General features: G+C 46.3%; 1 protein-coding gene across 2 annotated transcripts in view; it reads right to left on the bottom strand.

The window, feature by feature from the left end:
• Positions 1-21,123, bottom strand: part of ctdspla (CTD (carboxy-terminal domain, RNA polymerase II, polypeptide A) small phosphatase-like a) — a 184,543-nt gene that overhangs the window by 18,058 nt on the left and 145,362 nt on the right. For both annotated transcript variants that reach the window (XM_085987386.1, XM_085987387.1), the window contains 2 exons: positions 18,781-18,882; positions 8,906-8,962 (listed from right to left, as the gene is read on the bottom strand). In XM_085987386.1, the coding sequence (XP_085843512.1) occupies positions 8,906-8,962; positions 18,781-18,882 (159 nt within the window). The remainder of the gene's footprint in view (positions 1-8,905; positions 8,963-18,780; positions 18,883-21,123) is intronic.

The following is a 21,123-nucleotide window of genomic DNA, read 5'->3' as shown; positions in this document are numbered from 1 at the left end:
CAAGGCTATGGCACTGAAAGTGAAATCCAAGTGCAAAGCTCTGGCCTGAAGCCACAAGTACCTGTGCAAGCGCTGAGTCAAAGCAGAAAGCTCTCTGCCTTTGTCTCTCTCCAAATATCCGTCTCTCACACAGAGGGATTGGCACAAAATGACTGCCACTTATACTGCAGGAGGAGTCCCCTTTAAATAGCGCCCCCCGCAGTGACTGGGAACCGTTCCCCTCTACCAGTCGCTGGGGGCGCCAGGCGCAAAGAAGGGCGGCGCCACTGAATTTCCGGTTCGGGGCGCACAAAGGGCGTTGCACGATGAAATGACGTCAGGATCTGCGCGCGCGCAAAGGCTTTGCGCCGCCGCTAAATCTTTACTGAAGTTGGGGAGAGGCGCAGATCGCGCTGCGCCCGGCCGCTAGCCGCCTAGCGCCCCACATCTCCTCCTCCTAAGGCGCTAGCGGCTGGCGCAAACAACTGAATTTCTAGGCCATAAAATTCTTAAGGGGCTTGTCAGGGTTAATGCTGAGAAAATGTTTCCCCTGGCTAGGGAGTCTAGAACCCGGGCTCACGGTCTCAGAATAAGGGGTCGGTCACTTAGGACTGAGATGAGGAGAAATTTCTTCACTCAAAGGGTTGTGAATCTTTGGAATTCTCTACGCCAGAGCGCTGTGGATGCTCAGTCATTGAGTATATTCAAGACAGAGGCCGATCATTTTTTGGGAACAAAGGGAATTAAGGGATATGGGGATAGTGTGGGAAGGTGGAGTTGAGGTAGAAGATCAGCCATGATCTTGCTGAATGGCGGAGCAGGCTCCTATATCTTATGTTCTTATGGAGCAATGCTAAACACAGCTGTATGGATCTCACCGCAGAGCTCAAGAGACGTACAAGGGGTGCACTTAGTTTTCGATCAGTGGCATTGAAAAATACCGCGATCGGCTTTAGCATCTGTCTGGAGCAGAGTGGCCCTTTGGTGAACAAAACCTTCCCCCATTCTCCCTGGTAGCATGCCATCCCAACCCAATTAACCCCTTGTTGGCAAATTCCTTGGCCAAAGCACATAGAGGTTTGGAATCTTGATTGGTGAGGCTCGAGGGTCATCTAATGGGTGGTGGATTTTGCACGGCCGGAGAGGGTCTGAAGTAGAACAGTCGAGTCTGTGGCTGGCATGCTAAACAAGGGTTCTGCTGAATGGCACAGACTCTTTACTCAGTCTATTTTAGGGTTAGGTATTGGTCATTTTCAGAAGTTGGCCGAGGTCTTTGTAGACATGGTCTATAGAAATGTGGCCATGAGGAATCGCATGAAAACCACCTACTGTTGCCTGTGTCAAATCCAGAGGAGGGGTCCACTTTGGGGTCAGGACCTTTGAAGCTAGTAAATTTAAGATGTGGACACCTCGTGTTAAGTGCATCAGTACATTATATCTTTGGTAAATGAACCCTTGAGCACTATCATTCTACTTGCGGAGTCTTTTTCATGATCCCAGTATGTAGATGGGTGACATTCTGAAGTGAAACCCTCAGCTTCTGGTGGTTAGGCCCTGATATAGATAGAAGCATGGCTCTCACTGATTCCACCTTCTACAGGGAGTCAGATGTGATTCCCTGGCATACCATCTGCGAAATGATGCTGGATTCCCCCAATGTTTTCTAGAAGCCTCAATTGAAGTCTTGGATTTTCTTACAGGAAGGCACTCCCAATGAAATGATGTGGACAGGAAGCATGCACGCGCAGCTGGAGATAGTTTACTCCGTAGGACGAGGAGAGCACAAAGCCAAGCTCCCTTCAAGATATTTCATGTTCGTCCAACAAAGACCAGTCCCTGGTGTACACTGAAGTCTCGTCCTCAGCACGCCGCAGTGCCAGTGTTTTGATGTGTGTTCTGTGATGTATTGCTACATTTCTTAGGCTTGCTGTGCTCGTCTATCTTGCTATTAATAATGCAACTCAGCCTTACGTTTTATGAATCAAATGCATTTTGACTAGTCACAATGTCATGATTAGGCAACAAATATTTTATACAGTCATCATGAGAGTCAGCGACTGTGAATGCATTACTGAATTCTGCACAGTATTTAAAGCCTGAGACAAATGTTGGTGCTGACATGCTGACCCAACTAAGGAGGCACTTAGTTTGTTTTGATGTACTGCACATCTCGTTTGTTATTGCCTGCTTTACTTGCTCTCCATAGGACTGTCTAGGGAGTAAATGACTGGTGACTGATGTTGCAAATAACCTAAAGACACAGCTTTGCTTTTCTATGCTTGGCCTGAAAGAGTGAGCCTAGAGCTATATTTCATGGAGATTCACCATCTGGTGACGACACGCAAGTTTCCTGAGAAGCCTCAAAAGAAACCCAGAACCCAGACAGCTGACAAAAAATAAAGAATGTGATGCTCTGTGTAATCGAACTTACTCCCGTAGAGAGGATGGTAACTACGTTCCAAACTTTGGTCAGAAAAATGCTTATTACAACTTCAAGATGTCCCATGGCCATGGCGTTTTACAGCCACAGTAATTTTGAAGTGTAGTTACTGCTGTAATGTAGGGAATTTGTGCACAGCAAGGTCCCACAAACAGCAATGAGATAATGACTAGATAATCTGTTTTAGTGAAGATTGTAATTTAGGTGCACATAGCACAGAGGAATAGCCCCATCCCCCCAACACACACACAGCAGACCAGCAGCATTAATCCTTCTAACATTCGGCAGTCCCTATTAAAGTCCAACAGTGGTTAGTAGTATGCTCCGGTTCGTAAATACCTTGTGTTTTCTTTCCTTAGAGGGAAAGTAAAACATAAAATTTTAAAATCTCATTCTTCACATCATTAACTCACAACTCAACTCGTGCTTCCTGCAGTCACTGACGTTCTTCTGCCTTCAGATGCAGGCTCCGTTCTGTGCACCGTGACTGCCCCCTAGTGCAAGTAATCAAGAATAGGCCAACTAGAAGCTACACAGCCTATCCTGGATTACTTGAACCAGGTCTCAGCCTGATCATACGTCCTTCGATGGGAGACATCATCTACCGTCGGGCACTTTCAGCACCGATAGACTCCAACGTCCTGAGTATCACAGCCAGTGTAATGCTTTAAACCGTAGCACTGATTCAATCCGGCACCCACAGACAGATAGGCAAAAATATACAAGGGGGCATAACCTTAAAATTAAAGCTGGGTGATGTCTGAAGGACTTCTTCACAGAAAGGGTAGTGGAAATCTGGGATACTCTCCCTCAAAAAGCTATTGAGGCTGGGTGTCAATTAAAAATGTCAAAAACTGAGATCGCTAAGATTTTTGTTAGACAAGGGTATCAAGGGTTACAGAACCAAGGCGGGTAAACGGAGTTAAGATACAGATCATCTATGATCTAATTGAACAGGCTTAAGGGGCTTAATGGAACGATTATTTTTACAGTGGTACTCAGCATTCTGCAAGTTGACTTCCTTTTCTTAAAAAGTATTGCACACAGACCAGGGCGATCCTCAGTCTATGGTGAGCTGGCTGATCTCATGTGAGGCAGCAGTCAAGTGCTACCTCCGAGGGGAAAATGGACAGGATTCCCGCTCCTGATTTTGTACTCGTGTTCCCTCGTTAGTTTAATAATGAGCTGATAGCCATATTAACAATACCTTGCTCCAACATCAACAAGTGTTTATATAGCGCCTTTAACGTAGTAAAACGTCCCAAGGTGCTGCACAGGAGTATTTTAAGACAAAAAATTTGACATCTAGTCACATAAGGATAAATTAGGGCAGGTGACCAAAAGCTTGGTCAAAGAGGTAGGTTTTAAGGAGCGTCTTAAAGGAGGAAAGAGAGGTAGCGAGGCGGAGAGGTTTAGGCAGGGAATTCCAGAGCTTAGGGCCTAGGCAACAGAAGGCACGGCCACTAATGGTGGAGCGATTATAATCATATAATCAGGGATGCTCAAGAGGGCAGAATTAGAGGAGCGCAGATATCTCGGGAGGGGGGTTGTGGGGCTGGAGGAGATTACAGAGATAGGGAGGGGCGAGGCCATGGAGGGATTTGAAAACAAGGATGAGAATTTTGAAATCGAGGCGCTGCTTAACCGGGAGCCAATGTAGGTCAGCGAGCACAGGGGTGATGGGTGAACGGGACTTGGTGCGAGTTAGGACACGGGCAGCTGAGTTTTGGATGACCTCAAGTTTACGTAGGGTGGAATGTGGGAGGCCAGCCAGGAGTGTGTTGGAATAGTCAAGTCTAGAGGTAACAAAGGCATGGATGAGGGTTTCAGCAGCGGATGAGCTGAGGCAAGGGTGGAGACGGGCGATGTTATGGAGGTGGAAGTAGGCGGTCTTAGGTATGCTGCGGATATGTGGTTGGAAGCTCATTTCAGGGTTAAATATGACACCAAGGTTGCGAACAGTGTGGATCAGCCTCAGGCAGATGTTAGGGAGGGGGATGGAGTCGGTGGCTAGGGAACGGAGTTTGTGGCGGGGATAGTATCCTTCCTCAATCTTGCTCGAGGCTGGTTAGTTTAATACTCAAATCCTCTTAAGTCTAGACGTAGGAAAAACTTTCCTCCTCTCCATACAAATAACAGTCATGTGAATTGACTCCCATCCGCAGCAGTTAGTTGATTAACTGCTTCATAAAGGAGCTGGTCAACTTGTGTAAACTCCTGGGGTTCCCCCTAACTGCAGTCCATTGGTGTGGCCTACTGAGGTGGCTCGAGGAGATCCCAGCCCCCAGCTGCCAATCATTGTGAATTGGCAGACTACAGAAAACTGTCCAGTCACTAAAACTTTACTTGATGCTGAAACGCTTGGATATCTGCCCTCCCAGACAGTTAGTATATCAAGGAACAACTTGATCAGTTCAGCTTCAAAGAGAAACATATATTCACAATATATATTAATGATCTAGACGAGGGAACTAGATGTAATATCTCCAAGTTTGCAGACGACACAAAGCTGGGTGGGCGTGTGTGCTGTGAGGAGGATGCAGAGAAACTCCAGTATGATTTGGACAGGTTGGGTGATTGGCAGATGCAGTATAATGTGGATAAATGCGAGGTTATCCACTTTGGTGGCAAAAACAGGAAGGCAGATTATTATCTGAACGGCAATAGATTGGGAGAAGGGGAAGTGCAACGAGACCTGGGTGTCCTTGTGCACCAGTCGCTGAAGGTAAGCAGGCAGGTGTAGCAGGCAGTTAAAAAGGCAAATGGTATGTTGGCCTTCGTAGTCAGAGGGTTCGAGTACAGGAGCAAGGATGTCTTGCTGCAGTTGTACAGGGCCTTGGTGAGACCACACCTTGAGTATTGTGTGCAGTTTTGGTCGCCTTATCTGAAGAAGGGTGTTTTTGCCATGAAGGGTGTGCATTGAAGATTCACCAGACTAATACCTGGGATGGCAGGAATGGCAGGAATGGCGTATGAAGAGAGATTGGGTCAATTGGGCTTATATTCGCTGGAGTTTAGAAGAATGAGAGGGGATCTCATTGAAACTTGTAAAATTCTAACAGGACTAGACAGACTAGATGCAGAAAGGATGTTCCCGATGGCGGGGGAGTCCAGAACCAGGGGTCACAGTCTAAGGATAAGGGGTAAGCCATTTAGGACAGAGATGAGGAGGAATTTCTTCACCCAGAGAGTGGTGAACCTGTGGAATTCTCTACCACAGAAGGCAGTTGAGGCCAATTCATTCAATATATTCAAGGAGTTAGGTATATTTCTTAAGGCTAAAGGGATCAAGAGATATGGGGAGAAAGCAGGGACAGGGTACTGAATTTGGATGATCAGCCATGATCGCATTGAATGGTGGAGCAGGCTCGAGGGGCCGAATGGCCTACTCCTGCTCCTATCTTCTATGTTTCTATCCCAGAGGGGACCTTATGGGGATGTATATAAACTCGAGCAATACTTGTGGATAGGGTAGGGCAGGTTAGTAGTTGTGAAGGGCACATTTAGGACAGATGTGTTCTTTACACAGTGACCAATAGCTGGAATGAAAGATGGCTGAGGCAAGGGCATTGAGCTAATTTAAGGAACAGCTGGATTCTGTAATGGGGAAATAGCAGGGTTGACATGTTGGATGGATAGGCTGAAGGGTGTTCTCATCCAAACCTCTCTCATTTCACACTTTCTTCAAATATTTCTGTTTAAACAAAACCAGGTGAATTCCTTTTGCTCCAAGTGAGAGACGTCAGCGCAAGGGAACGGAACACTGACACAGACTGTCAGCATCACATCCCTTTACACAAAGCATAGCACAGATTGGATCCAAACTGAAGCACATCCCCAACACTGTGTACTGAACACAACGCAAGAACAGCCTTTTCTGCATTGGTTTCCATCCAGCGAGATAAGCAGATTTAGTACATACTTGTGCTTAAGTGCGTTTGCAGAGTTTTGAGCTGTGAACCATTAGAAACCGGGGAGACTAAACTCATTTCATCTGGGACAATTACAGACAGCAGAGGACTGGTCTGGGCTACAGTCAAACCCAAGTACCAGCAGAGAAACATTAATTTCAGAACCCAGTGCACCATGCCAACGGTCAGGCATCTGACCTCTACGATGTACTCTGGTTGAAATTTGACCCACCAACTTTGTACTTATGGCTCAGTACAGTGACTGTGTTTTGCTGCATATTCAGTCACAGATTAAGCCCGAGCTATTTTATTTCACAGCAAAAGGAACAATTATTCTAAAAATACTGCAGGCCTCGCATTGCTCCATTACTAACCTGTAGCTAAGTAATCGATACTTGATCCTCAGTCATGCTGCTGTTCAGCTGCTGTTAACAATCCAGATGTAGTTCAGCAATGTATGCACCCAAGGTATATATGGAATATATATGGAGGGGAATTCTAACCACCCCCTCCCCGCCCAGGAGAAACAGAGTGGGGGCAGTTAAAATGGTGCGGGATAATTACCTGCTAGCTTCCCGCCTAATGCAATTTTCAACTGGAAGCTCCAGGTACACCCGCCCAAAGCTACAGGTCCGGGCCCAACAGCAATATTAACCTCAGGCCTGTGCGAGGAAGCCAAACCGGTCAGGCGCAGCAGCCGGGGCCAGAAGAGGAAGGTTTTTGTTTGGTTTCCTTGTAGGCCAGGAGGAAGAGGAGTGCTCCTCTGAGCGGCACAAGGACACCTTGAACTTCTCTCCCCTCCCCCAACTGCGATCGCCTCCGAACCGCAACCCCCCCCCGCCACACTTTATCTTATACTGGGGTCCGTACCCTCGGGTCCCCACAGTTGCCTCCTGAAATCCCGCTCACGCCCACCTCCTTGTCATTCCCGCCGGGTTCCGGCGGGAATCCGTCCAGCAGAACGTAACCGAGGCCTAGTTCCTGGACAGGCCGGCTGCTCACTAGTCTGCGTTCCCACCCAGGAGTTAAAAATCAATCCCTAGATCACATCTACCGCAATGTACTTCAGTGCCTTGCATTAAAACAAGTCTGAACTAAATACAAGCTAAAAATTCTTACTGACTTACATGGACTGAAAAACAAATTCAATAGCAGCCAAGGCATTTGGATGTAGAGAACACACTAATTTTGTTTTATATTAGCTTTACATGGCGGTGGTTGGTATAAATGAGCTCCTTTGACCAGAGTCTAGTGTGGTCCCTCAGTAACTAAGCTTACATTAGATCATTCAAAGCAGTTTAATAATGTTAACGGGGCCTTAGTGCGCTGCGCAGTATCTGAAGCGATATCAGCTCCATCACCAAGACTGCCTACTATCTCTGTAATATCACCCCTCCACCTCAGCTCATCTGCTGCTGCAACCTTCGTCCGTGCCTTTGTTACCTCCAGACTCGATTATTCCAATGTTTTCCTGGCCGGTCTCCCATCGTCTTCCCTCCATAAAATTGAAGCTCATCCAAAACTCTGTTACCCGTATCCTAACTCGCACAAAGTCCCGTTCATCCATCACACCTGTGCTCGCTGACCTGCACTGGCTCCCGCTCCGGCAACACCTCGATTTTTAAATTCTTATCCTTATTTTCAAATCCTTTCATGGCCTCGCCCCTCCCTATCTCTGTAACCTACTACAGCCCTACAACCCTCCAAGAACTCTACGTTCCTCCAATTCTGGCCTCTTGCACATCCCCAATTTTAATCGTTCCCCCAATGGCGGTCGTGCCTTCACCGTCCCTAAACCTCTCCGCCTCTCTCTCCTCCTTTAAGACGCCCCTTAAAACCTATCTCTTTGACCAAGCTGTCCTAATGTTTCTTTTTGTGGCTCGGTACCAAATTTATTTTGGCTAACACTCCTGTGAAGCGCCTTGGGACGTTTTACTACGTTAAAGGCGCTATATAACTGCAAGTTGCTGTTGTTGATCTAACCCCAGATAGTCACTGCAGTAAGTGCTCGTGCCCGAGTAGTGAGCCATGTGTGTGGTTGAGTCTGATCACAGCCTGATTGCCAGTTATGAAGCAGAGGCGAGATGCCCGGTCGTGGTGGCGAGGGAGAGAATCAACAGCCAGCCTGCACTCTTACTAACCAGCCACACGACACCAGCCACCACAGGTGTGCCCCTTCCAGCCTCTCAATTAGAGCTTGCTTCGGATTTCAAATTTCTTGCACAGTTCTGCCATTTTCTGAACAATTGTGTACCGAAAGTGAGCAATCCCTAATCTAAATAAACTGCACAAACACGGGACCCTTGTAATTTGTAACCACCTTCACTGACATTTTGTTTGGTTATTTCATTTCACAGGTTTCCCGCCTCTGCAATGAAACCCTCTGTGCCACCTCAATTCTTTGGTCACTCGTGATTCTGCAATACCACTTCCGCATCACTCGGCTTGTGCGTTTGTGTAAACAGCTCGGTTTCTCAACATGACACCAGCTTGAGCCAACATGCAACACTTGCCCCTCTGAACTGTGACCCTTTTGTGTAACTAAGGATGCGTCGTTTACAGTAAGATTTCTTACCTGGTGAACAGTCCCATCTATCTCAACAGGAACAATGAAATCAGCATTGTTAATAGGCTGTAAATAAACAAAAGGCAGTCATTATAAATCACTGTTGAACATGCAAACGCTAATTCTGTTAACAGTTTCACCGCAAACACGTACAATTTGAGCAGTCTGTTTGCACTGGGATTGTATTCATCTCACAGACAAGATGATTAAATCTGAGAATTGACAGGTTTGAACATCAGTGATATTTTTCAATCTATTGTTTTCCACGTGGTGATATAAAGCTAGGGAATTTTTAACATTTTCCAAATTGTTTATTGTACATGCTTGATGTTTGCGTTGCAGTTGGCAACAAGCAACTAACTAAGCTAAAGTTAAACCGGTTCCTCTCGGACTGCGTTCTCCGTGGTCCTGTGTAAGGTTATCCCTCCATTTGCTGCAGACACGGACTCATGCCGAGTTACGGGTTTGAAGGCCTTTCTCTCGTGCGCGAGCGATGGAAAAGGAGCAGCGAGTGCCGGCAGATGAGGGTTCCAATTGCGGGAGCATCCGAGCCAAACCCAATCCAGTCCTCCCCCACTACTCGCACATCCGCTTTCACTAAAGGAGCCCTTGAAGGGCAATCAGGAACCAGGGCCGTAGTTTGCTCCCCCCCTTCCCTTCCTAGCCCAATTACATAGAATTTACAGCATCGGCCCAACCAATCCATGCTGGTGTTTATGCTCCACATGAGCCTCCTCACAGCCCTCTTCATCTCACCCCATCAGCATATCCTTCGACTCCATTCTCCCTCATGTGTTGATCTAGATTCCCCTTAAATGCATCTATGTTATTCGCCTCAATTACTCCATGTAGATATAAGTTCCGTATTCTCGCCACTCTCTGGGTGATGAAGTTTCTCCCGAATTCCCTATTGGATTTATTAGTGACTATCTGATATTTATGGCCCCTAGTATTGGTCTACCCAGAAGTGGAAAAATGCTCTCTACACCTACCCTATCAAACCCTTTCATAATTTTAAAGACCTCTATTAGGTCGCCCCTCAGTCTGTTCAATCTTTCCTGATGGGCATAACCTCTCAGTTCTGGTATCGCCCTTGTAAAAATTCTATCACCCCCTACAGGGAAACTAGGGATGAGCAGCAAGTTAGGAACACAGGAACAGGAGGAGGCCATTCAGTTCATCAAGCCTGTTCCACAATTCAATGAGATCATCTGTATCCCAACTCCATCCACCTGCCTTGGCCAAAGCTTACCCTATAGGCCTTGCCAGCGTTGCCCCTGTCCCAAAACCAGATAATTTAACAACATTTGCACATAGCAAGGTCCAACAAACAGCGAATGAGGTGAACGAACAGTTTATCATTTCTTCTCGCGCTGTTGATTTGAGGGGTGAATGTTGGTCAGGATACCAGAGGAACTCCCTGTTCTTCTTGGAAAAAAGGTCCACCCGATCAGGCCTCGGTTTAACCGAGAGACGGCATCTCTGACAATGCAGCACTCCCGCAGTACTGCACTGGAGGGGCAGCCAAGATCATGAGCTCAAATCCATAGCGGAGCTCAAACCCACAACCTTCTAAAGGAGCTATCAACTGAACCAAGAGGGTAAAACTTGTAGCCTTACAGGTCCAATTGAGCGTAGGGGGAGGGGAACAGAATCCTGTGTAAAATTTAATCTTTAAAAGTATGAAGGGGTTCAATAGGGTAGATGTAGAGATGTTTCCACTTCTGGGGAAGACTAAAACTAGAGGTCATCAATATAAGATAGTCACTAATAAATCAAATAAGGAATTCAGGAGAAACTTCTTTACCCAGAGAGTGGTTAGAATGTGGAACTCGCTACCACAGGGAGTGGTTGAGGCGAATAGCAGAGGCATTTAAGTGGAAGCTGGATAAGTACATGAGGGAGAAAGGAATAGGGTATGCAGATAGGATTGGATGAAGCAAGAGTGAGAGGAGGCTCGGGTGGAGCATAAACACCAGCATAGGCCAGTTGGGCCAAATGGCCTGTTTCTGTGCTGTAAATGTGAGGTTTAGCTTCACGGTTCTTTTAGTTGATTAAAAAAAAAATTCAAAGAGTAGAAACAGAACTTGGGAACAATTTGCATGTATGATAGCGTACATCAGTACCACTGAGAAGCTAAACTGCTAAGTAAACACAGACTAACCAAACATTTGTAACTTTCCAGAGTGCAGATTGTGTGCTTACAACTTTGACGACTGCATTGGGCCACACCAAAAAAAACTTTGCTATTAAAAAGTAACCAGGAGAGGGCACCCCACACATGAATGGCAGGAAGCTGCCTTCATGTTACGTCGCTGGGAAACAGCCACTCCTGCGGGATTTTCACCTCACAGTATAATGGCAGCCAAGTGCTTAACAAGTAGGCCTGCGTAGCTGGAGTTTCCAACACCATGGAGATATTTGAACTGATTCCTTTCATTAATGCGACTCACTCAATGTGACGGAAGTTGTTGTTTTGGGATCATTGCTTTTCATGACTCTGAATGCTCTCTCATGGTAAATACTTGTTTTTAAAAAAAATTTAAACAAGTGAGAAACGAAGGTGAAGGGGCCGAGGGCCCATAATGCAGGATGCCACCGAGGTCGGAAAGAGCGAGGTATGACTTAAACCAAGTAGTGATTCTTCTAGGGTTTTAAACGTTCCTAGATTGTAGGAAAAAGGGATTACTGAGGGAGGTGAGGAGCTCTATAGTTTTGAGATCCTGCGAAAGGAGGATTTAAGGGCAGGAGATGATGTGACCAACCTTGATTTTGGCACAGCGAGGATGTCGAGAGAAGGAAGGTACACGTAGAGCACGACGTGCAGCTTACGAGAATGGAAAGCTCGGAGGAGCATCGACCATACAATTCTTTACCCAGAGAGTGGTTAGAATGTGGAACTCGCTACCACAGGGAGTGGTTGAGGTGAATAGCATAGATGCCATTAAGGGGAAGCTAGATAAGTACATGAGGGAGAAAGGAACAGAAGGATGTGCAGATAGGGTGTGATGAAGTAGGGTGGGAGGAGGCTCGTGTGGACCGGCATGGACCAGTTGGGTCAAATGACTACAGTAGAGAGGAGAAAGGCTGCAATAGTGAGGTGGGTGGTAGGTGTGCGAGAGGAGAGTCAGCGGAGCCTCCACAGATATGGAGCAGCATCAGGTTTTGGATAGACTTATGGAGAGCGAACAGTTGTTGAAGGGAACAAGTGGCTGCCGCATTGATAATCCGCTTGCGATTTGCAGATGTGTCTCAGGTTAAATATTCAGGTCCTGAATTTAAATAAAGGAAACTACGATGGTCTGAGGCATGAGTTGGGTAGGATTGATTGGGGAATGTCACTCAAAGGGTTGACGGTGGATAGGCAATGGCAAACATTCAAAGATCGCATGGATGAACGACAGAATTTGTTCATCCTAGTTTGGCATCAAAATAAAACAAAAAAGGTGACTCAACCGTGGCTAACAAGGGAAATTAGGGATAGCATAAGATCCAAGGAGAGGACATATAAATTGGCCAGAAAAAGCAGTAAACCTGAGGATTGGGAGCAGTTTAGGATTCAACAAAGGAGGACAAAGGGATTAATTAAGAAGGGGAAAATAGAATATGAGAGTAAGCTTGCAGGGAACATAAAAACTGACTGTAAAAGCTTTTATAGATATGTGAAGTCAAGCGTAGGTCCCTTGCAGTCAGAATCAGGGGAATTTATAATGGGGAACAAAGAAATGGCAGACCAATTAAATACATATTTTGGTTCTGTCTTCACAAAGGAGGACACAAATAACCTCCCAGAGATGTCAAGGAACATAGGGTCTGATGAAAGGGAGGAACTGAAAGAAATCAGTATTTGTAGGGAAATGGTGTTAGGGAAATTGAGGGATTGAAGGCCAATAAATCCCCAGGGCCTGATAATCTACATCCTAGGGTACTTAAGGAAGTGGCCCTAGAAATAGTAGATGCATTGCTGATCATCTTCCAACATTCGATGGAATCTGGAACAGTACCCATGGATTGGAGGGTAGCTAATGTTACCCCACTATTCAAAAAAGGCGGTAGAGACAAAACAGGGAATTACAGACCGGTAAGTCTGACATCGGTAGTGGGGAAAATGCTAGAGTCCATTATAAAGGATGTAATAGCAGAGCACTTGGAAAACAGTGACAGGATCGGACAAAGTCAACATGGATTTACAAAAGGTAAATCGTGCTCGACTAATCTACTGGAATTTTTTGAGGATGTAACTGGTAAAATAGATAAGGGAGAACCAGTGGATGTGGTGTATTTGGACTTTCAGAAGGCTTTCGATAAGGTCCCGCATAAGAGATTAGCGTGTAAAGTTAAGGCACATGGGATTGGGGGCAAGGTATTGACTTGGATAGAGAACTGGTTGGCAGACAGAAAGCAAAGAGTTGGAATAAACGGGTCTTTTTCCGAGTGGCAGGCAGTGACTAGTGGGGTACAGCAGGGATCGGTCCTTGGACCCCAGCTATTCACAATATATATTAATGATCTAGACAAGGGAATTAGATGTAATATCTCCAAATTTGCAGACGACACAAAGCTGGGTGGGCGTGTATGCTGTGAGGAGGATGCCGAGAAACTCCAGGATGATTTGGACAGGTTGGGTGATTGGGCAAAAGCATGGCAGATGCAATATAATGTGGATAAATGTGAGGTTATCCACTTTGGTGGCAAAAACAGGAAGGCAGATTATTATCTGAATGGCAATAGATTGGGAGAAGGGCAAGTGCAACGAGACCTGGGTGTCCTTGTGCACCAGTCGCTGAAGGTAAGCATGCAGGTGCAACAGGCGGTTAAGGCGGCAAATGGTATGTTGGCCTTCATAGCGAGAGGGTTTGAGTACAGGAACAAGGATGTCTTGCTGCAGTTGTACAGGGCCTTGGTGAGACCACACCTTGAGTATTGTGTGCAGTTTTGGTCGCCTTATCTGAGGAAGGATGTTCTTGCCAGGGAAGGAGTTCAGCGAAGATTCACCAGACTGATACCTGGGATGGCAGGAATGACGTATGAGGAGAGATTGGGTCGATTAGGCTTATCCTCACTGGAGTTTAGAAGAATGAGAGGGGATCTCATTGAAACTTATAAAATTCTGACAGGACTGGACAGACTAGATGCAGGAAGGATGTTCCCGATGGTCGGGGAGTCCAGAACCAGGGGTCACAGTCTAAGGATAAGGGGTAAGCCATTTAGGACAGAGATGAGGAGGAATTTCTTCACCCAGAGAGTGGTGAACCTGTGGAATTCTGTACCACAGAAGGCAGTAGAGGCCAATTCATTAAATATATTCAAGAAGGAGTTGGATATATTTCTTAAGGCTAAAGGGATCAAGGGGTATGGGGAGAAAGCAGGGACAGGGTACTGAATTTGGATGATCAGCCATGATCGCATTGAATGGCGGAGCAGGCTCGAGGGGCCGAATGGCCTACTCCTGCTCCTATCTTCTATGTAAATATAAAAGGCAGCTTTCCACATCATGAAAGTTTCTCGAGAAGTGAGAGGGTCAAAAAAAAACTTCCACAAAACATACACGAATTCCAGCAACAATTTTGTTCTTTGTCTTTAATGAGCTGTTACTAGAAATTTTAGCAACTGCCTCCATATTCCAGTCATTAAAAAAAGTGTCAGATTGAGTTGGTGGATTCGGCACAATGTATTTGAATTTAACAGCTCCTGTTATACAGTGAACGCCCTCTCTCATTAAGCAGCGAGCTTGCGACCCAGTAAGGAAGGTAATAGAATCAGCTCTGCACTAGTGTACACAATCCCAGGATTCTCTCTCATCCTGGTACCTTTTGGAAGGTGACTGAATAGGAAGGGAGGAAGCCTGACGGTCGTGGTAGAAATGGAGCAGGAAGATGTCTTGTAATGGTGGCATCACGTGGTCTGCTGGCATCCACCGTTGGAAGAGGGCTGCCAGTACCCATGGAACGGCGGGGCTAGCCCATACCCAAAGGTAACATATCCTGCAGTGGCCTTGGAGAGGGTGCAGCGCAGATTCACCCAAGTGATACTGGGGCTGATCCTCGATCTCAATACCATATTCCCGCTCTCTCCCCATACCCCTTGATGCCTTTTGGGTCTAGAAATTTATCTATCTCCTTCTTAAATATATTCAATGACTCGGCCTTCACAGCCTTCTGTGGTAGAGAATTCCACAGGTTCACCACCCTCTGGGTGAAGAAATTTCTCATCATCTCAGTCCTAAATGTCCTACCCCATATCCTGAGACTGTGACTCCTCGTTCTCGACCCCCCCCCCAGCCAGGGGAAACATCCTCCCTGCATCCAGTCTGTCTAGCCCTGTAAAATTAGAGCTTGGCCATTCAGGGGAGATGTCAGGAAGCACTTCTTCACACAAAGGGTAGTGGAAATCTGGAACTCCCCCCCTACCCCCCCCAAAAAAAAAATCTGTTGAGGCTGGGGGTCAACTGAAAATTTCAAAACTGAGATCGATGGAATTTTGTTAGGTAAATGGAACCAAGACGGGTAAATTGAGTTGAGATACAGATCAGCCATGATCTAATTGAACGGCGGAACAAGCTCGACGGGCTGAAGGGCCTTCTCATGTTCCGATATGCAGGCCCGTCTGCAATCTCCCACGGTGAGCTCCCTGTGGGCGCTGCTCCTCACCGGGAGTGCCGGATGGCAGAATCACTCCTCAAACCTCAATGCTAGTGGGCGCTTTCAGGAGCGGATGGTTAATGGGGAAATAGGTGGGTGTGGCTTCTGCGAAGAGTCATATCGTTAAATGAATGAATACTACTCACTGCAGATTTCTAAAGCTGTATGCTCCACAGCATGGTGCTGTCCCCACAACAGCGTGTATGAGACTGGCAACTCCGTTTACTTAGCAGATCGCAGGCATGAGCCTATGTCCCAACACTCATGTGGCACGACTTGCGGCTACTCCAGCGCACCATCGCAAATCTGGGTTAACATGGAACTCGCCACCACATGGAGTTATTGAGGCGAATAGCAGATGCATTTAAGGGAAAGCTAGATAAACACACGAGGGAGAAAGGAATAGAAGGATATGCTGATAGGGCGAGATGAATGGGGTGGGAGGAGGCTCGTGTGGAGAATAAACACCGCATGGCCCAGTAAATTCTATGCAGTGATGAGAGGAGACAGATCATTTACTGTGCAAGTGAGTCAAGGGGGTTCATAATCATGCAACAAATGAAAGGAACTCATCAAGGCTGTACATCAAGATGTCAGCGTGGCCTGGTGACTCTCGCCTCGGAGTAAGAAGGTCGTGAGTTCAAGTTCCACTCCAGAAACTTGAGCACAAAATCTAGGCTGACACACCCAGTGCAGTACTGAGGCTGAAAAGTTAAACGGACAACCCAACTGCCCTCTCAGGTGGACATAAAAGATCCCACGCCACTATTTCGAAGAAGAGCAGGTGAGTTCTCCCTGGTGTCCTAGGGCCAATATTGATCCCTCAGTCAACATCACTAAAAAACAGATGATCTGGTCATTATCGCATTGCTGTTTGTGGGACCTTGCTGTGGACAATTGGTTGCCGTGTTTCCTACATTACTACACTTCAAAAGTACCTCATTGGCTGTAAAGCGCTTTGGGAGGTTCTGAGGCTGTGAAAGGCGCTATAGGAATACAAATCTTTCTTTTTTCTTTCTAGTCCACACCGAGCCAGCTAATTGCACTGGGACTACAACTAGCCTCAGCATTTCCCTAGTTAGGCACATCACCCATAACTGCTCCCCAGCAACTCGCCTCTGCTGGAATGAGAGATGTGTGGATGAGAGATGGGGTCAAGCTCCACTGTGAGGGTTAGACCGTCTGCCGACACTTGCTGGTATATAAAGAATGGGCACGTGCACAAATCACCACCCCTCCCCAACCCCCCACCACACACAGGACCACTTACGTCACCTGTAAGTCTGTACTACGCCGTGGGTCACTGCTTGCAGGAGAGAAGGGATATGGGTAGGGAACAAATAAAGTCACAAGGCAACAACATACTATTAATTAGATTAAAACACAAACTGGTCACGCCGACCTGTGCTCTTACAGATTACCTGGTATCACAGTTACTGACCAACGTCAGGTTGTAAACAGCAGCTTTAGTTCCTTTCATCATCAGCCAGCCAATGTCTCAAATTTACCAAACCCCAGGTTTACTTTTCCTCCCAATAAAATGACTTCTCCGTGAAGTGTAATCACAGAAATCACAGAAACCCCACAGTGCAGATAGAGGCCATTTCGGCCCATCGAGCCTGCACCGACACACATCCCACCCAATCCCCGTAACCCCTACACCAACACATATCCCCATTTAATCCCCCTAACACTAAGGGTCAATTTATCATAGCCAATCAACCTAACCCGCACATCTTTGGACTGTGGGAGGAAACCGGAGCACCCGGAGGAAACCCACGCAAACACGGGGAGAATGTGCAAACTCCACACAGACAGTCGCCCGAGGCCGGATTCGAACCCGGGTCCCTGACGCTGTGAGGCAACAGTGCTAACCGCTATGCCACCGTAATGTTCGAGGTGAAAGTAAACAGCTCCATATTAAAAGCAACAGTGCAAGGCAAACATCAGCTCTCGGCTCTCCCACTGAAAGCAAGAACCACGAGTATGTCAACTGTACCTTTCCTCTCTGGCAAGGTGCTCATTACCGACGTCACCAATTCCCTGCCTACATTGCAAGGAAGGTTGGGGCTGTTATTTAAAAAGGTTTATTCTCACACTTGTGATAGGAATGGGCATCATTCTGGATTTAAACGCACTCATCACACAATAAGTGTGTCCGAACAGGTGCCCTGAAACCGAGGCAAGCACATGCCATTATTTTGTGAGCATGGGTATGTTTTATTTCTGCTCCTTTCAGTTGCTGGCTGGTAGTCAACTGATTCTGCACGAGTTGCGCTGACGCAGGACAAAAGGGGCGAATATTGAATGAAATCCTTTGTTTGTGTGCAGGGTAAGGTTTTTTTTTTCTTCTTTCTCTGCTGATTTCCTTTTACATTCGTCAAGGTGGGAGAGAGGACTCAGTGCTGGAGAATGGATATGCCTGGATTCGGGCAAATGGGATCAGTATCAAGCACTTCCCGGTCAGATTCAGCAAAGCCCGACAAGAATAAAGCGCCTTCTACTTTTGTACCACCAATGCACAGCCTCGGATGACGACTCCCTACTTTCCATTTCCTTCACAAGCCATCATGGTGGCCTCTTGACTGCAACTTTGTACTTAAATTATGGGCATTTTTGCGCTACGTCCAAACCCACCAGGACCAGTGCCGGGAATTCCCCAAACCTATGCAGTAACATCCCAGACAGCAAAGCAGCACTTCCATACCACTGCTGTGGGCTGGATTTGAACGCAGGTCCAAAGAAATTAGTGCTAACCCACCGCAAAAGCCAGTTATGGGGTTAGGGATTTCATACAATCATACAGCACAGAGGGAGGCCATTGGGCCCGTCCTGCCTGTGCCGGCTCTTTGAAAGGGCTATCCACTTTGTCCCACTCCCCCCTGCACTTTCCCCACAGCCCTGCAAATTTCTCCTTTTCAAGTCTATATCCAATTCCCTTTCCTTTTGCTTCCTCCCATCATCTCCATGGCAAGTATCGTCCTCACCCCTCACACGAACACCTTAAAGTTACCGGAATCACATTCTGACCATTTTGAACAGGCTGAGAATTTGAAACTACAAAAGTATCATGCGTTATCATGCGGAAATAAAATCGGCAATCACTATTTTTACTCTCGATTACTTCTCATGCACTGCCCCCGGAACAGACTTGAGATTGAAAGTTGTACGCTTGAACTTAAAAAAAATAAAATTACACAAGTTAAAGAACACCACAAAGAATAAACAAAGAACTTGCAGTACCTTAAAGGAACTATGTACTAAGGTTTCATCTAAGTCGATGACTACACATTTCTTTGCAACATCAGATACTCTCATCTCTGGTAAGAGGTATTTGGCCGGAGGCTAAAGGAGAAAAACAAAACAAAAAGGCAAACAAAAAACAAACAAAAAAATAAAACAGGATTGAAATAACAGGACATATATTGCCATAATACTATAGAACACACTTGCAACTCTGCAAAAATCAGATATCTGAATTGTCTAGACCCAGATAGGCAGCAAAATAACCATTTCATTTACAAACTTTGACATCAGGCCCATCAGTGCTCACCCTATCCCTTTGATTGTTCAGTCTCTGCAATGCTAGCTCTTAGAACCTGTGGCCAAATTTCAGGCAGACCTCGGGAAATATCTCATCAACTAGCTCCAGAGAACATAGTTGAGACTGGGGTGCATCACTAGACTTTGCTTATCAATACCAAGTTAGAATTATATTCTGATTGTTACTGTTCCTTCCCCAGTTCTTCTCCTCCTTTATTTAGGTCTCATTCCCAGTCCAGAGAACCAGTAGCCACCCGCTCCCTGGGCACAGGTGATTCAACTCAGTCACCCCACATTGGAAAGCACTAGAGAGAAACTCCTGTGATTTGAGATGCCCTCACTTTTCCTCCCATCTCCCTATTTATTCCACTAAGAATGGCGGAAGGGAAAGGAACAGCATGGGCTGAGTCGGAGAACTCATTGGGTACAATGCTGCGGGCGTGAGCCAGTGTCCTGTCACTCTGTGCACAGTCCATTGGTATGCCAACACACTGTGGCACAGAGGCCCACCTCCAGCTACATGCATTAGTACAGTCTTAAGTCCATACATTTTTTGTTCCAAAACAGATAATTTTCCTTAAAAAAACATAAGAACTAGAGTAGGCCATTCAGCCCCTTGAGTTTGTTCTGCCATTCAATAACATCATGGCTGATCTGCGCTCTAACTCCATATACCTGCCTTTGACCCAAATCCCTTAATACCACTGGTTAACAAAAAGCTATCAATCTCGGATTTAAAATTAACAACTGATCTAGCATCAATTGCCATATGCGGAAGAGAGTTCCAAACTACTACCACCCTTTGTGTGTAGAAGTGTTTCCTAATTTCACTCCTGAAAGGTCTGGCTCTAATTTTTAGATTATGCCCCCTAGTCCTAGAATCCCCAAACCAGCGGAAATAGTTTCTCTCTATCTATCCTATCTGTTCCTTGGCAATTTTCTCCCTTCTCCTCCATTCCTGAAAGCACCAGCGCCTGGGTCCATGGACGCCATTTGCCTTCTGGAAGCCCACCCCCAGTAGCCAGTGCTCGACAAGAGTGTGACGGAGGTTACTGAGCCGAGCCCAATCCTTCCTCACCTGGTGTCCACACGATGGCACTTCCCAGCAGCAGTTACTGTAGGCCAATGAGGACTGAGAAACTGGGCTAATTTCAGCTCCTTCCACCCCACCCCACCCCAAACCTAGGGTCACTGAGGCATGTTGTAGTGACTCGGCACATACCAGGGACTGTATGGCTCAATTACTCACTGAGCCATCGAGTGAGTGTGCAGCATCGTCATGGGAACGCCTGGTTAGAAGGCATCAGCTGGTATGGATACAGGATTAAACTTACGCTCAAACGCTTTCAAAAGCTCAGCACGGAGACACAGAGGAGGAAAGGATGGCCAGGTTACTTCTGCTTTAGCGGTGAGGCCTATTTCCTAACAGCAAATGTGTGTCTTCATAAATAATGTTAAGGGCTGGGAGGAATGTACTCTGGGCTTTAGATAGTAATGGCCAACAGAGCGAGAAAAAATGCCAATTGTATAGTTAGGTTTTATAGGCTGCTTTTGTTGCTTATTTAATGTTCCAATTCTTTATTTATTTCTAAAACTTCTTTTTAATCTTTAATCCTCCCCATTTGCTTCGTGTTTTATCTGTGTTCTGGTTTCACCTGTGCTGTTCTTATTCTGCAATTCGCCACACTTCTCCCGAAAATGCAATGTGACGATGCCATTTTTTCCCCAGGCTATCTGGCAAAACTGCTCGTCTCTTGAATGGAGAGGAGCAACAAAAAAAACCAAATCAAACTGGAGTTCCATTAAGGACATGTTGGACTTGGAGTGGCTCGAATCATGTTTCTGCATTGAACCATGCAGTTTGATACGACTTTGAAAACATACAGGACCTGTTTTAGCCTTGCGGTATTTTGACCCAACACAGTGCACGTGGCTAGTGAACGGTCCTGAGGAACATTGTTTCTGCCCTTGAGACTGCAAATCAACTAAAATAGGGAGGTGGGGGAAACCTGTGCATCCCGTAAAAAGATATGGATTGAAATA

This window comes from Somniosus microcephalus, chromosome 5 (genome assembly GCF_052327205.1).
Source record: "Somniosus microcephalus isolate GS21.2 chromosome 5, FLI_Smic_1.0, whole genome shotgun sequence".
NCBI lineage: Eukaryota > Metazoa > Chordata > Chondrichthyes > Squaliformes > Somniosidae > Somniosus > Somniosus microcephalus.
The sequence above is the reverse complement of the archived record's forward strand: the minus strand, read 5'-3'. Positions and strand labels throughout refer to the sequence as shown.